The sequence below is a fragment of the Mauremys reevesii genome, linkage group 3 (assembly GCF_016161935.1).
Source record: "Mauremys reevesii isolate NIE-2019 linkage group 3, ASM1616193v1, whole genome shotgun sequence".
Classification (NCBI taxonomy): Eukaryota; Metazoa; Chordata; order Testudines; family Geoemydidae; genus Mauremys; species Mauremys reevesii.
In genome coordinates, this window is record NC_052625.1 from 19,396,689 (window position 1) to 19,412,023 (window position 15,335).

The 15,335-nt window shown below is 42.9% G+C and overlaps 1 protein-coding gene across 16 annotated transcripts in view; it reads right to left on the reverse strand.

Moving 5' to 3' along the window:
• Positions 1-15,335, reverse strand: part of PCSK2 (proprotein convertase subtilisin/kexin type 2) — a 371,376-nt gene that overhangs the window by 137,008 nt on the left and 219,033 nt on the right. For all 16 annotated transcript variants that reach the window (XM_039531409.1, XM_039531410.1, XM_039531419.1 and 13 more), the window contains one exon: positions 12,871-12,975. In XM_039531409.1, the coding sequence (XP_039387343.1) occupies positions 12,871-12,975 (105 nt within the window). The remainder of the gene's footprint in view (positions 1-12,870; positions 12,976-15,335) is intronic.

Sequence of the window (15,335 nt, forward strand, 5' to 3'; positions counted from 1 at the left end):
GGCCTAGCTGGAACACTCTCCTAAAAGCCAACCCTCACACAGAGTAGATAAAGCACAAGAGAACCTGACCCAGGAAGACATGATAGATGAAATAGTGCTCCACTTATAATGGAGATATTACTTGTTTCCTGCAGAATACACTGTAATCTGCAACGTGACAGATGAGAAAAATACTTCAGTTCTTGTTTGATAAAAAAAAGCTAGCAATATTTTTTATCCAATAGTGTGTGGGTTTTTATAAATATAGGAAAAGAGACATATCCACTAATCTGGTTTCTTTGCTTGTTCATTATTTATTAAAACTACTTAAACAAAGCCCCCCCTTGGTTAATGTTTCATTTCCTTTTAAAAAGATTATGGCAGTGCTCTCTCAATGCTGTCATACAGTGCTATAAAATTTATGGGCGCAACAAACCTTGCCTATGCATGATTCTATTGGTCTGCCACCACAATTAAATCATTCTTCATACTCTACATTAAATAGTCTTAATTAGGGAAGTCTGTCAGCTTCACAACCTGGAACATGAGTTTACTGCATAATTACCCACACAAAAAAAATCAGAAAATGGGAAAGGCCTTTTGTGCTGTTTGTTAATATGGAGACAGTAAGTTCCACGCATTTGGAAAATTGGCTAGTGTCTCAATGCCAAACATTGCACCCAAGATTCAAGAAATAATAGCTAACCTCAGGACTAATACCTAAAATAAAACTTCTGTAATAGGGCTCGGGTGGCCAAGCAGCCTAGTGATTAGATTGTCTGGTTCTCAGACCCCTGCAGGCTGTGTGGACTCAGTTTTGAAGGCTGCGGGGAGGAGACAGGGACCCAGGCCCTCCCTCTTCACTGGATCCCAACCCAGGCAACTGGGGGCTGGAACAAGGGGGTTGGAGTCCCTCCCAGCAAGGAGTCAAAATCCGCTGCCCTGGGTTACTTCCTACCAGTCTGTTCAGTTTAGGGCATGGCCCCTCTAGTCCAATCTACTGGGAGGTTTGCTTCCCCCAGGATTCCCTCTGGCGTTCAGATAGTGTCTTGCTGGGGTTCCAGGCTACTTCGGGTGGGGGGGGGGCAGCCTCAAGCTGGTGAGGCCAAGTCTCCAATATATCTCTGAGGTTCACTCACTCAGTTCCCTTCTTTGCTGTGGGTCCCTCCACAATCTCCCTTGGCTGGAAAACCAGTGCTACTTCCAGATGGCTGACCTGACTGGCAGGCCAGTGGTCTGTCCCTTCAGACAGGGAGACAACCAGCTCCTACCTGTTTGCCAGCCAGCCCTGAACTAAGCCTGGGAACTGGGCTCCCTTCTTTTATCCTGCCTCCAAGTCTGGTATTGGCTGCCAGTATAGCAGGGCGGGGCTAGCTGGGCCCAGCCCAAAGGCTTTCTTTAACCCCTGCTGTGCTGGGCTGGCAGTTTCTCTGCTTTATCACAACTCCTAAATATAGAAATTAAATATTTCAGCAGAATCTGAGTAAAAAGGGGTGAATTTCACTAGGAATGCCTCTTTGATTTTAGCGAGACAAGGTGGGCGAGGTGAAAGAGACAAGCTCCCAAGCTGCACAGTGCTCTTCTTCTATATTCTGGGCCTGAAGAAGAGCTCTGTGTAACTCGAAAGATTTGTCTCTTTCACCAACAGAGTTGATCCAATGCTTCACCTACCTGGTCTCTCTAATATGCTGGAACCAAAATGGCTACAACCACACTGCAATCAATCAGTTTTAGGAACCCAACCGTTTTCATCCCAGTGACAGACAGCATCCTGGAACATCATCAAGATTCACGTTGCATAACCAATGGTCACATCCATGGTAAACCACTTTTCTGCATCTGCCAAGGCCAAAGGAAATTACGTAAACAACAAACAGAAGACACACGGAGAAAGGAGAAGGCTGTGGTGTGATCTGACTCTCAGACAGACACAGCACACTGACCAACGAAGTAATGGATACACCTCCTTTCTCCAACATGTCAGATGGATGGATTGCAGGGGTTGTTGAAATACCTCATCAGGTGCACCATCACAGGGCAGCTCATGAAGCCAAGGGAAATAACTGGTACCAGTTAACAGACTGGCAAAAAAAAAGTAGATAGAATTGCTGGAAGCAAATAAATTGGTATTTGCATATTGATATATTTACTGACTATGCAAAAGGCCCTTTTTCTTAAACAAACCCTATTTTCCATACATCTGGTGGGTAGAAAACCTGTATTCCAACCCGCTCATCTTTGAGTGCTACATAAGATATGGCAGCTTTCTTGGGACCACAAATAAAGAAAAATGAGATAAAACTTTCTTCATCCCCTGAAGCCCCAACCTATTCAAGTGTGCAGAGGTTTTTTTGCTTGCCTTTTCCCTTACACATTGTCAGTCACTCTAGACAAACTAAGGTTCCACATGGCATCTTCTGTGCATGTGGTCAGCCCAGGATGAAGCAAATACCTTTTCCCAGCAACCTCACTAGACTTTTAAAAAGCTTTTATTTAAAATTGCTACTTGTAGTTTTAGGTATTTCGGACCCCAGCTGCATTACATTTTAGTCTTATGGGGCTGCAGATAGCACTGGGGCTCCTGAAAGATGGATTCAAACTCCCTCACTGCCAGGAAGATTCAATGACCACACAGAGTCCTAATGCAATTGTGTCCTTGATAAAGGCCAAAGCAGGATGTGGGCTAAGGATGATGAGACAATGAATAAATTTCTTTTTGTATTGTTTTCAGCACACGTATAGGGATAAGGGACCAAAGGAAGGAATGGAGGTGCAAAATATAGCCATCGTACTTGTTAAAAAAAAAAAGGCAAGATGTTACACTCAGTCACATTCATTTATTTTTAAATTTCTAATGAAATGCTGTGGAAGTGTGCTAAGGATGCCAGCTTTTGAGTAAAGACTAGTTAAGGTTTTGATTTTTGCAAAACTGGGGATGTTTCAGTCCTGAGTTGTGAACCATGAAGTTTCAATCAGAGCACTTATATTGAAATTAGCTTTGTAACAGAAAGTCTTATAAACAGGGGCAATACACTTTAATATTACAGTTATTCATTTTCAAATGTACCAGCAGTTATGGAGTATTCTATGGCTGTTTGCTTTCTTAACAAAAGGCAACCAGCAGATATTTCATTCATAGACACACAAGGCATAGTCCACCTCTTGTGATATTTTCACGTGAAGAAAGATTGTGTTTGTCATAAATAAACAGATCAGGGTTAAGGTCTCTTTTACCTGTAAAGGGTTAACATGCAGTACCTGATGACCACCTGACCAGAGGACCAATCAGAGACGAGATAATTTCAAATCTCTGTGGAGGGAAGCCTTTGTCTGTGTTTTTTGTTTGCTCAGAGCTCTCTTTGGATCTAAGAGAGGTCAGTCATGTCTCCAAGTTCTCCTGGAGTAGTTTCTACTATTTAATAGTGAGTATTAATTAGAAAGGCGGATTAGTCTTTTGAGTTGCTTTCTATATTTGCAATTGTGTGTTTGCTAAAGGAAATTCTTTATTCCTGTTTGCTGTTACTTTGCTTTCACTGAGAAAGAAAGGGGGAGGGGGGAATTCTCTCCAGAGATTGATAAGTTTAGACCCTGTATTTTTGCATCCTGGTAATACAGAGAGAGTGTACTTTTTTTTCTTTCTTTAATAAAATCTTTTCTTTTTAAAACTTGGTTAATTCCTTTTCTTGTGGGGATTCAAGGGAAGGGAAGCGGGGAAGAGTGAGTTCCTCCTAAGGGTAATTCACAAAGTTGAATCAGTGTGTCTCTCTCCAGAGTGGCTAGGAGAGAGGGAGGGGGGAAGTGGGCTGCTTCCCTGTGCGTAGATTCAAGGAGTTTGAATCAAGGTATCTCTCTCTCCGGAGCAGGCTGGAGAGAGGGAAGGGGAGGGGAACTGGCTGTTTCTCTCTCTCTGGGGAGATTCAAGGGGTTTGAATCTGGGTTCCCCAGGGGAAGCTTGGGGGACAGGCAGTGTGTCAGACACTTTAACCTGACTGGTGGCAGCGAGAACCAAATCTAAACTAGGATTTTAGTTTAGAGGGAAACCAAGGCAGGTCCCCACATTGGAACCCAACAGCTCCAAGTGGGGGTGAGACCTATGACAGTGTTAAACAGTTTTGAATTTAAAATATGTGTGAAACTCCATAGGAAGCTGTCCTATACAAGACACTAACGACAAAGAGGCGTGCATGAAAGACAAACAATGCAAAGAATGTGTGGTTCATGTGTATTTGTCACACCAATTTCTAACAGACTCAAATGACGTTGCAAATTCCCCCTATCTGTGGAAATCAAGCCACTTATTTAAGATGCCTGAACACCGGACACCCAAGTTTGATAATTTTGACCTAAGTTCACATTCTACACCGTTTCTTACAGAAATATTGTGATTATTTCCCATTATTCTTCCAATATTTCTCATTTTGCCATCAGACTACAGCTGATGCTCCTAGCCTTTGCTCCTATTTTGTACGCCTTTTTAAATTGGTCAATGTCTTTCCACTTCTGAGGTGTGTTTTTACTAAACATGGTCAATTAAATTCTTCCTGTCTTAGGATAGGAACAGGTGGTTTAATCTCAGCCTCCAAGAATAAGACATCCATTAAAACAATCGTTTCTCTTAACTATTTTATGTGCATACAAAAATATATGCAAAGCACTTTGAGTTCTGATAATGGGATACGGTCAGTTAAACATATGCACCCCAGGACAGTACTTGAATATGTTATTTCAATGCAGCTGTTCTTTTTGAATATTAGATAGACAAGAAATCTCCTTTGGCTAATTACAGTCAGCCATCTTCTCCCATTTCTATATACAATTGTCCAGAAGGAGAGCAGTAAACCCAGTGTGGCTTTTGGGAAGCTGCTTTTGCAGTGCATTGTGCCCACTGTTAGTGCGCTGTATAAATTTGTTAGTCTCTAAGGTGCCACAAGTACTCCCGTTCTTTGTACAAATTGTAAAGACCTAAGATCCTGTTTCAAAGCCCAAGGAAGTTAATGGGAGTCTTTCCATTCATTTAATTTGGCTTTGGATCAGGCCCTTAATCCTGTGCTTCCCAATCTGGGGACCTGGCCCTTTGGGAGAAACGGCAGACTAGTCCACATGTGCACATGCATGCATGCAGAGCAGGAGAGGCGCCACGGGGACTTGAAAAGCAATAGGAGAACGAAGATCCATTCTGATCTCCCACTGCAAAAGTGCTGCTGCAGGCCAAGTGGCAAGTGATTCCTGGACTGCAGCCTGCCTTCCTTCCCCAAATGCAGCTGGCCACAGAAATACCTTAAACATGCAGGGTCTCAGACTCCGGGTGTGTCTACACGGAAATCTCAGGGTGTGTCTGCAGCTCACGCAGACATACGCAAGTTAGCTTGATTCAAGCTAGCTTAGGTACCACAGGTGCCCCTACGCATCATGCAGCTTTTTGGAGCGTGGGGGGAATGAGGGTCACAATCACATATCAAAGCACAAAGACGTACAAATATAAGGACAGAAGAGAGAACATAGAGAAAAGAAGAATGTGACAATTGTTAGATATGGGGGCACCCAAATATCAATCCACCCAAATAGGGCTCCAGCAAAATGGTTGGGCATCTCTGAACAAGCTGTCATATCAATGAGGGTATATCTAAAATATAGTAAAAGTGCATAAAACAATGATTTTTTTTTAAGACTAAAGGCCAGATTCTCTACATTTATGGCTCCCTGATTTTCTGTCCTTGCCTCAGCCCTGGCAGCATTTAGAGCAGCTTAAGGGCTCCTCCAAACTGTGTCCATTGGTCACAGAGCCCCAGAAACCCTGCATGGTTTTCTCCTTCTACCACTGACCCAGCCCTTACACATTTACCCTTTAAGGCTCACTGTCTAAACCATTACATTTGGAGTAATCACTGGTAGGCGGCTATTCATCTGGATGTGTGTTTCTAATGGACTCATCACCACAGCATCAAGGCACCATACTCAGAACTGAACGTATGTATCTATGTGAAGCTAGAACCAGATCTCGTCCCTATATTAAAGCTTTTTTCTTGAGTGGAATTAATGTGCGCAGCTTCCTGAAAGGAGAGACTGTGTGGGAGGAAAATGTCTTCATTTAAAACTTGAAAGAAAACAAAGCAATCTTCGATAGAACAAATAGGTTTTGCAAATTGAGTTTCAACACCTAGTCCTTATATGAGAGGCACTACATACCACCAGCAAAAACAAAAAACTAAAAATTAATTCACCTAAAAAGTGAAATAAGAGCTGTGTATTCTTAACATTCATGTTCATTTTCAAAACATTTGCTAACAATACCTTTAAGCCTCCCAGCACAGGTGGGATTGTGAGTTTTCTTTTAAGATCTTACAATGTGCATGAAGGAAGGAAAAGCTGTTGTTTACTTGCAGCTACTAGGCTGGGAAGGTCTCTGCTCTTGGTACAGTCTCTACTCTGCAATCAACTCACATTTTCTTTGTTGACACTTCAGAGAATCAGGCACCCCAAATAAATAGAACAATAAAAACAATGGTGGACGGGGGGCGGGGAAGATGCAGTTTTACTTTCACTAAAATTGTTATACAACTGCACTTGTTGTATTCTGGCTGGTAAATACCCCAATCCTCATTGTTTGCCTCCTACTCATACTGCTATCCCGAACACTACTGTGATTTTAGCAACCACCATGGGTGAGTTCCAGTCCTTGCACCAGCAGGTTGATATGCTCTTGAAGGGCCTGTCTGTTCAGACCAAACCTTCTGCCACTCCTGCTCTTGCTCCCAGCCATCCTTCATCTGCCCTGTAATCCTGGCCTTTTCACCTTTGGGGTAAGTCTCTAGGATTCTGGCACCCAAACTGCCAGGAAATGGCTACAGTGGCAGACATCCACAGCTTCTTCACCCAGCAGACATCATTGTGAACAGCAGTGAGGAAGACTGTAGAATCAGCCAGAGCTGTTGAAACCTTCACTAGCAACACCAGCAGAAGTGGATTCTGTGGTCATCAAGACTGAGCGTTTAGGACACAGGGTTGAACCATATGATTGGCATGGCTTCTGGTATAACCTATAGCCATCCATAAGTCCATCACTGTTCTTTTAGCATAGATGAAAGGATTTGGCATAAGGAGTTGTCTTGGGGTGCACTCATTGCTAGGGGCACCTCCTCATGGCCACTCTGGGGATTAGCTGATTCCAGGTCCAACTCCCTTCTGCTGCTTGCCCTACTGCTGCTGCCTCTCTCTCTCTGTCTGCGACTCAGGTTGCTCCATCTTTGTGGCTTGGCTCTCTAGCCAGATAACTGTTTTTTCCTCTTTTGGGGTATCAAAGTGTCTGCCTCCAAGATGAAGCCTTCCCTTCTCTGCCCAAACCAGTGCCACTTCCCCAGTGGCTTAGAGGGGAACCCAGACCCACCCTCTACTCGGGGTTCTAGCTCAGGGATCCTCTAATCAGCAGCCAAGGTCTGTACCACCTTAAACCTTGCTGCCTTTTCCCTAATCCTTTTCCTACACCCTTTCCACCTGGTTTCCCTTCCTTAATCTACTGTTCAGAGAGTGGGTACAGGCTCCCTCACTACAGTTCCATGCTACTGCCAGCTTTCTGGCTTTATCCTAGCCCTGCCTATTCCATTCCAGCTGGGTTCTATCATTACTCAGGGGTTATTAAAGCCAGCTAATACCCCTCGATGGGGCCTATCTGGTTAATTGGCCTCTCCTTACTCTCATAAACCCCTTCTAGGCTGGTGTGGGGTGAATAGTCCATCACAGGAGGACACAGAGTTATTGTCTTTCCAGGAGGTGAGCCCTCCCCAACCCATTATCTTCAATGTCCTGATGGGTCAGAAGAGGCAGCAGGAGATTAAGAAATGGTTCCTTGTTGAATGGGTTCTACTTAACTGCTATGCAACTACTTGGGTCCATCAGGCATGATTGCTGCAGAACAGACAGAGAGCTTTGCTGTGCTTCACCATTTGTGATGCCCAGCATGCGGGGGGAAGGTGTGGTTGCAGTACAAGACCTTCCCCAAGGACATGTTGTCCCTCTAGAGAAAAATCGTCATAGGGGAAAGCTCTACAAATTCAGGACATGTGGCAAAGTTCACATTGCAGAACGTCCTTGCTATACTCCTTTCCCTTTGGAGAGACAACAGAGGAGGCAGGGAGCAAAGCAATGAGGATTTGACTGAAAGTGTGTCAAATGATTTAGAAGCATACACCCTTGTTAAGACATTTCTGTAGAAGCCTGTTTCCACAGGTATAACAAACTCTTTTCTCCTCTTCTCCAGAACCAGACAAACAAAATAACCCACCCTAGAAACACCAGCTAATACTTAGTTCTTCATTTTAAATGATGGCTTTCAAGATGCAAACAGGGTCTGAATGAGCTCTCCTCTGACATCTAGTTGGGACCTGGGGGAGACAGGAGCTGACCTTGTGTGCAGCATAATGGAGCTGCTTAGTCCAAATGATCACTTTTGGCTACTGCAAGAATGTGATAGTGTGAATTTCCTTCCTCTGTTTGTTTCCCCTCTCAGCCTCAGTGGTCTTTTCATGATGATACTGTATATGAATCACGAATAAATTGCTAGAATAGTCCATAGACACTTTCTGATTATACTTGGCACTTCTTTTCTACATAATCTTCTTTCAGTGTTTACTGTAAGTATACAGGATATTCATCAACACACACGTGAATCCAAGTGTGAATTTTACCTGATAAACATTTTATGGCAGAAAAGTATTTTAAGCAATTATAAATGGATTTCAGGTCTTGTAATCCTTTTGTGATATGCCTACTTTAAGAAATCATCTTTTAAAACAAGATCAAGAGTGGATATCCACCATTCAAAATAGTGCAATTTATCATGGTACTTGCCATTCTAAGAGAAAGAAATATTAAAAATACTGTGAGGAGGTTTAATACCTTCATGAGCTTCATGTGCCCATTTCTGAATCTTCACCAGTCCCCAGCAGTATTGTGTTCTATAACACTATTGTGTCTACCACCCTCTACTGTTAATACTGCTTCAAACTTCATTAATATTGAGATAGCTGTTGCCAAACAAATGGTAGTAAGGTTGTTCCTCCTAGCAGGAACTGAAGCACTGTTCGAACTCTATGAAGGCATCTTAACATACATTTGAACCCGGCTCTCTCAACAGCAGTGATTTTTGTCATATAAATTCTGAATACATTTGGCATATCTCAAAATTATTTTGGAACCAAGCATATAGGACTTTTTACACAACTGATCCTTTTCAAGACGTTTAAAGACACCTTGTTGCATGTGCAGTGTATGGAGATTATACAGTAACCTCTTTGCAGTAGCATTCTGCTGTCTGTCTCCCAGGACTCTTGCAGAATTGACATGGTTTCCTCAAGGGACTTACGTGATTAAAGAACATTAATTAATTGAATGAACATCTGCACTGTTTTCAACTAATAATTAAAATTAGATAGGAATTGTAGTCCCTTCAAACTGAAAAACTTACAGACTATCACTTCAGCTCATACCCACAGATTTTATTTCTCACTTTCTCAAAAAAATTGGGTAGAAATAGATACAAATACAAAATTAATCTTACTGGCTCATCAGAGATTCAGTGGACCGTGTGTTTTGAAGACAGTCAGTTTGCTTTCTGGCTATGCTGACAATTTAATAGCATTTTATTCTTAGTTTCATGTGTTGAATTTATTAACCATGACAGTGCTGACATTTATTCTGTAGCAAACATTGGGGGAAATGGTCTAGAGGGAGTCATTACACTTAGGTGCACTGGTGGCTGCAGAGATTATTTTTAGAGTTCAGAAGTAGAGTGCTGTGTCTGTAGTTCACATTTGCTCTTATCCATGCACATGGCTAGAGCTTTAATGACTGTTCCCACACTGATCATTGTGATCAGAGCTTGTTTTATTTGTGCTCATAACACATATAATTAAAAGTGACTAACCTGTGCAACTGTTTTCTTATTTTGAAGTCCCACGGGAGCTTTCAGGATCCCCTCATTATCTCATCATTCATGAGGGATGAATTATTATGGCACTGAAATCACACTTTGGAGTGTTAATAATTACTGTTCTCTAAGTCATGGTGCTTTGACTAAAAGTCATCTCGTTAGGAGCCAAAAATCCAAGTTCTCTTGGATGACCTTCCAGCATGGATGGAGAGGAGATACTAGGATGGTGGTGAGAAACATCAAGAACTCTAAGGGCAAAGAGAAGCTTGAAAGGCCAGGAGTTCATTGGAAGAGAATGTCCTAAAAGCACCGGGAGAGTATTAGGAGAGCTGGGAGGCTACACATGAAGTTGCTAGGAGGGCCATAGAGAAAACCTCAAAGAGCCTACTGAGCAACACACCAAGATAGGAAAGAATCAGAAAGGTCAGAGTGTGCTTCCAATTTGGAAATTAAAGCAAATCAGCAGTTCTGTCTGAAGCTGAACAGTGTACCAAATATCAGGGCTTATCCATGGCCCTGCTTTGCCGCATTTTGGGATATTCCCAATTATTTTATGATATGGGTTTATTCAGTAAGGGAGAGCAGGTCGGCAAGTCGTAAAGCTAAGTCATCATTACGCTATGTGGCAGTGCAGGAATCAGCAGGACAATCAGGAGGCAGTGGAAATTAAAACCGAAAATTCAAGTGAATGTGTTGGTTATGAAAGGTCCCAGACTGAGATCCCTGGAGAATGAAGTCCTCTTTACTTCCATAGAATGGATACAAAATAGAGCAGCTCTGAAATGTAGGCTACATGTAATTAAACAATCTCCATATTGACCCATGTTCACATTATGCAGTCAAACAGTTCAAGCGTAGCCAGCGCAACAACAAGTCTAGTATTAACGAATACCGGGAGGCCCACCTTTGCAATATTGAGGTCCACAATGACAACTTAAGGGACATGTCTGATTTACACAGACCTCTATAGAGAAGTAGAAATATTTGTTTCAAGTACATAGAGCTACACAGCCATTGGCTCGTATAATATTTGCCGACTCCTGTTCTTTATTAAATAGTTCTTAATAAACTGACTATTTAAGGACTGGATGGTTAAGGAAAATTGGAGACTTTTACTTCTCAGTCCGCTCATTAGTATCCTGCAATGGGCGGTATTGTCTGAAAGTTCTTACTGTCCAATCCTTGTTTGGTAAATTATATGAAATAAATTTGAGAATCTCAGTTTAATGCTAAGGGGGCAGGGGTCTGCATCACACACATACCCAAACTCTAGCTGGTGCCCTTGCTGGCAGTCTTAGAAAAGAAACCCAGGAGTGAATGGGCACGGCGATCCTTTAACCCTTGAAGATGGTAGTTCAGAGTATCAAGAGACATTCTGCACACCTGACTGATACTGACATAGGACCCATGATGCCTCACTGAACTCTCAGTATCACAACAGAGTGTGACCTAAAGGAAGTGGAGGTCGCCAGCAGCTGGCAGTTGCTTGGTTTCAGATAAAGTGGCCGGTGCAACACACATTAGCAGCTGTCAGATGGGCTGACTACAATTTGGAGGGGTGCCATATTGTCGGTGAATGTGTGCCCAAAGTTACTTTAATCATCTCCTGCAAAGGCAGAGAGTGAGCTGGAAATTCTTCAACCCTGCTTCCCAACATAGCAACAGGCAGCTTCTCAGTTTTAGTTAAAATAACTTTCTTCTTGTTTATTTATTTATTAATTTTGAAAGGTGCTCAGATACCATGATGATAGGCAGGGCAACAAAAACCTAGGTAGAATGGAACAGAACAACTTTTTCCCACACCAAGAGAAATGGAGTTGGGTATTCAGGGGAATAAATTGATCACCTATTTGCTTTCATAAGATGAATGCCAAGAATGATTATTTTCTTTGGGCAGTAGAAACACTTTTTTGTGCCAGCTGGTCCTGACCAGGCCCTAGTATTTATCTTCATAGAATCACAGAATATCAGGGTTGGAAGGGACCTTAGGAGGTCATCTAGTCCAACCCCCTGCTCAAAGCAGGACCAATCCCCAACTAAATCATCCCAGCCGGGGCTTTGTGAAGCCTGACCTTAAAAACCTCTAAAGATGGTTTTTGTATAATAGCAAAAACTCTGAAGAAGAGAGAGAGAAGAAACTGCTGCTAGATCACTGCATTATGATAAAGGACCTTTTCTTTCCACCAGTGAGATGAATACTGAGGGGGAGGCGAGAGAAGGGAGGTTGCTTCTTAAAACTAAAAGTTTCATTTGCAAGTGGGACCTGGAGTTTCTAGAATAATAGTCAAAGTCTGCTGGGCTGAATGAGCAGCTGGTCTTGTTTATGTTTGAAACATTGTTTTGGAACTCATTGACTGCAAGTGAGGCTACTAGCAGAGAGGGCAGTATTACTAAGTGCAGGGGCGGCTCTAGGCACCAGCGGCCCAGCGCGCGGCAGCATCCCTGGGAGGGCGCAGCATGGGCCCCCCGTGGCTCCGCGCGCGCCCTGGCAGGGCAGGTCCCGGAGCGAGGCGGCGGACCTGACCGGCCATGCGCGCCTGGCCGGCTCCCGCCTCCGTCGCGCTCCGGTTGAGCCGCGGCACATGAGCCTGCGTCCCGCCGCCCGCCGCCCGTCCCGAGTGCCGGTGGGCATGCGGCCGGGGCAGGAGCTCCCCCCCCCCCCGCCCGATGATGCGGGCCGCGGGGAAGAGGAGGGGCGCGGGCGGGGAAGGGGCGCGGCGCGCTCCTGGGCAGCCTTCAACTAAGTGTGAGCAAGGGTGGAAGACTTAAGCTCGGAGCTGTGACTGTTGTAGTCATGTTAAAAATCAAGGCTTAGGTTGTTTTAACTTCTGTACAGCAGTCACAAAGCTTGGGTCAGGCGTGGAATTACCTGTGTTAAGACTTCATGGTTATCTGATCCCATACTGCACAGTTGGTTGGCATGTAAATCATGATTGCTGGATGGCAAATCAATGGGAAAAGCTTACCCTCGGGTCTTTTTCCAAATGAAGCTTGTGCTGAAGACTGCGTCTTCTCCTGGCCCTGGAGATGCCATTATGATAAAAATGGTACCCAGCATCTATAAAGGGAAGCTGAGGAAGAGAAAGAGCAAATTTAAAAAAAAAAAACCAAAGCCAAAACAAATACACTTAAGAACAATAGGGATTTTTTTTTTAAAAGGAGCCTAAGTCCTATTCACTTTTTAAAGACAGGCTCCTAAGTCACTTAGGCATTTTTACCCTATAACATTAAGGTTATTTGCTATGAATGTATTGTTTCACTTGTAAACATTGGTATCAATGTCACTCTGCATTCAAGGTCTGCAGCACAAGTATTTCTGCAGGGCTTCCAAATTACATCAGAATTATTTCTTATTCCCTGAAACATCCAAAATAAAAGGACAAAATTTTCTCTACTGCAAATGACTTAGAATTACCACAAATTGTATTTCAGCAATAAGGCAAGACAGAAATGCTTTTCTGAGCCATTATATTGCACCTAAAATGAAGCTCTAAGACTTAGGGCAGAAAGCAGAGTGATTTTCTCTACCAGATAAAGGCAGTGTCTGGAGTTTCTTCTCAATACTGTGGAATGAAATTGATAAAGAACAATAAGGGGAAGGAAAAAAAAAGATGGTCCCATGCATTATTAGCATGGTACAACATTTCTGATAGCCTATCAGAAAGCTCCACTTGTGTCTCAAGTTCTAAAGCCTTCTGATAATTCTATTTTCACAGGCAGAGTCCAATAAATTATTTAAATCTACCAAAAGTTTTTTTTTAATTCCCCTTTTAGCAACCTAAAATTTTTACTTCTCCAAACAAGCTGTATTTAATGATGCTAATATTTCAGTTTCAGGGACTTAATTTAGCGGCATTATCAAGGGAATAATTAAGAAAAATTACAAACATTCATAGGGGTTTTAAAAATGTTTTAAATCAAAACAAATCCAAAACATTTTTATCAATGAGTCTGTAATACTTATGAAAATATAAGCATGGAAATTATTAATAGTGATTCAACTTTTCTGATTGAAAATTGAGATCAAGGGCCAGATTCCAAAGGGTCTACTCATATCCAAGAGTCTACCGCACTTGATACGTAACATCAAACAGCAGCTCACAGGGCCAAGACTCTGCCTGTCTTTGAGACTTATTTGTAAGTTAGTTTTACAGTGATTCAAGTAAAAATAGTCTAAAAGGGGCACCTTCACAAAAAGGGTAGCTATTTCTCATGGTAATTCCCAGAATCCAGAGTACGATGCTAAATCCTGGCCTTCCAGATGAAAGCCCTTAGACTGATCACACAGGATATATTTGTGTATATCGCAAAGATGTACAGTGAACATAGAGGATAAGCAAAATAGCTGGATCAGTTACCATTTGAAATACACTGACTAGATCGACTTTAATGCTAACCTGGGCCAAGATTGTGCCTACCCTTTCATAGCTGCACTGTGTATGCAGGGGCAGAGCGGAAGGCCACAACAAATCTTTTTTCTCCTTGTGCAAACTACACAAGGGCCTCACTTGACTGCCATCTCTGCATCCCCTACAGCTACTGTATATATGGGGCCTGGCAGTGCATAGCTCCCAAAAGATGCAGGAGGAAGTGAAGTCCTGGACCCATCTCTGCACTGACATCAGCATGCAGGGCAAGTAGGCTATTCTCTATAAAAGGGCGTAATAGGAGTTGCACTCTCCCAGCATTGCTAGGAGGCTCTGGGGAGGGGAAGTCTTCCTCCATTATGTGGATCTCCTCTCTAGACTCCCCCCGAAAAAGTGCAGTTCCACATTGCCCCCATTACAGGGCTGTGCCTCAAAGGTACAGTTGAACCCAGGGACAGTAAAACTGCAAAGCGAGAGAGGGAAAGAAGAGAGCCCAAATTTTGCAGGTGACAAGGTCATCAAGCCAGAGAGGAAGGAGAGGGCATGGAGAACTTCTCACCGTTCGGGGAAACAATGACTAAGTATATCACACAGCAAATAAAAGTCTTCTACTAGTTACTCCTTTAACTCAAGTGACCTAGACTTGCACTTTTGGTGATGAAGGTCCTGCTGACTCCCCACTGTGGAAGACTTATTATGTATTTATACTGCCCTCATCTCAACAGAGGGTACTACAAGGATTATTCCAGCTCTCATAAATCCATGGTCAGGTTTCCTCCCTATTTCCCCCAGTGAAGTCAGGTTATTTTTCCTTTTTACCAAGCATCCAAATCAGTTCCTATCAAGAATTCATTTCTGATGCTTTCAAAGAAACGTATTCTCTTGGCTATTTTGGACACATCTGGAGAGAAATAATAGGCCCCTATGGCTCATTCTATGCACATTTTGTTGGGCTGAGCCTACATATTGTACATTATAGCAAAACAACTATGGATATGTAGAGGACTTGAACGTAAGCAAAAGCAACTAGACCAAGTCAAGTAATGAAAATCACAGATTCAGGA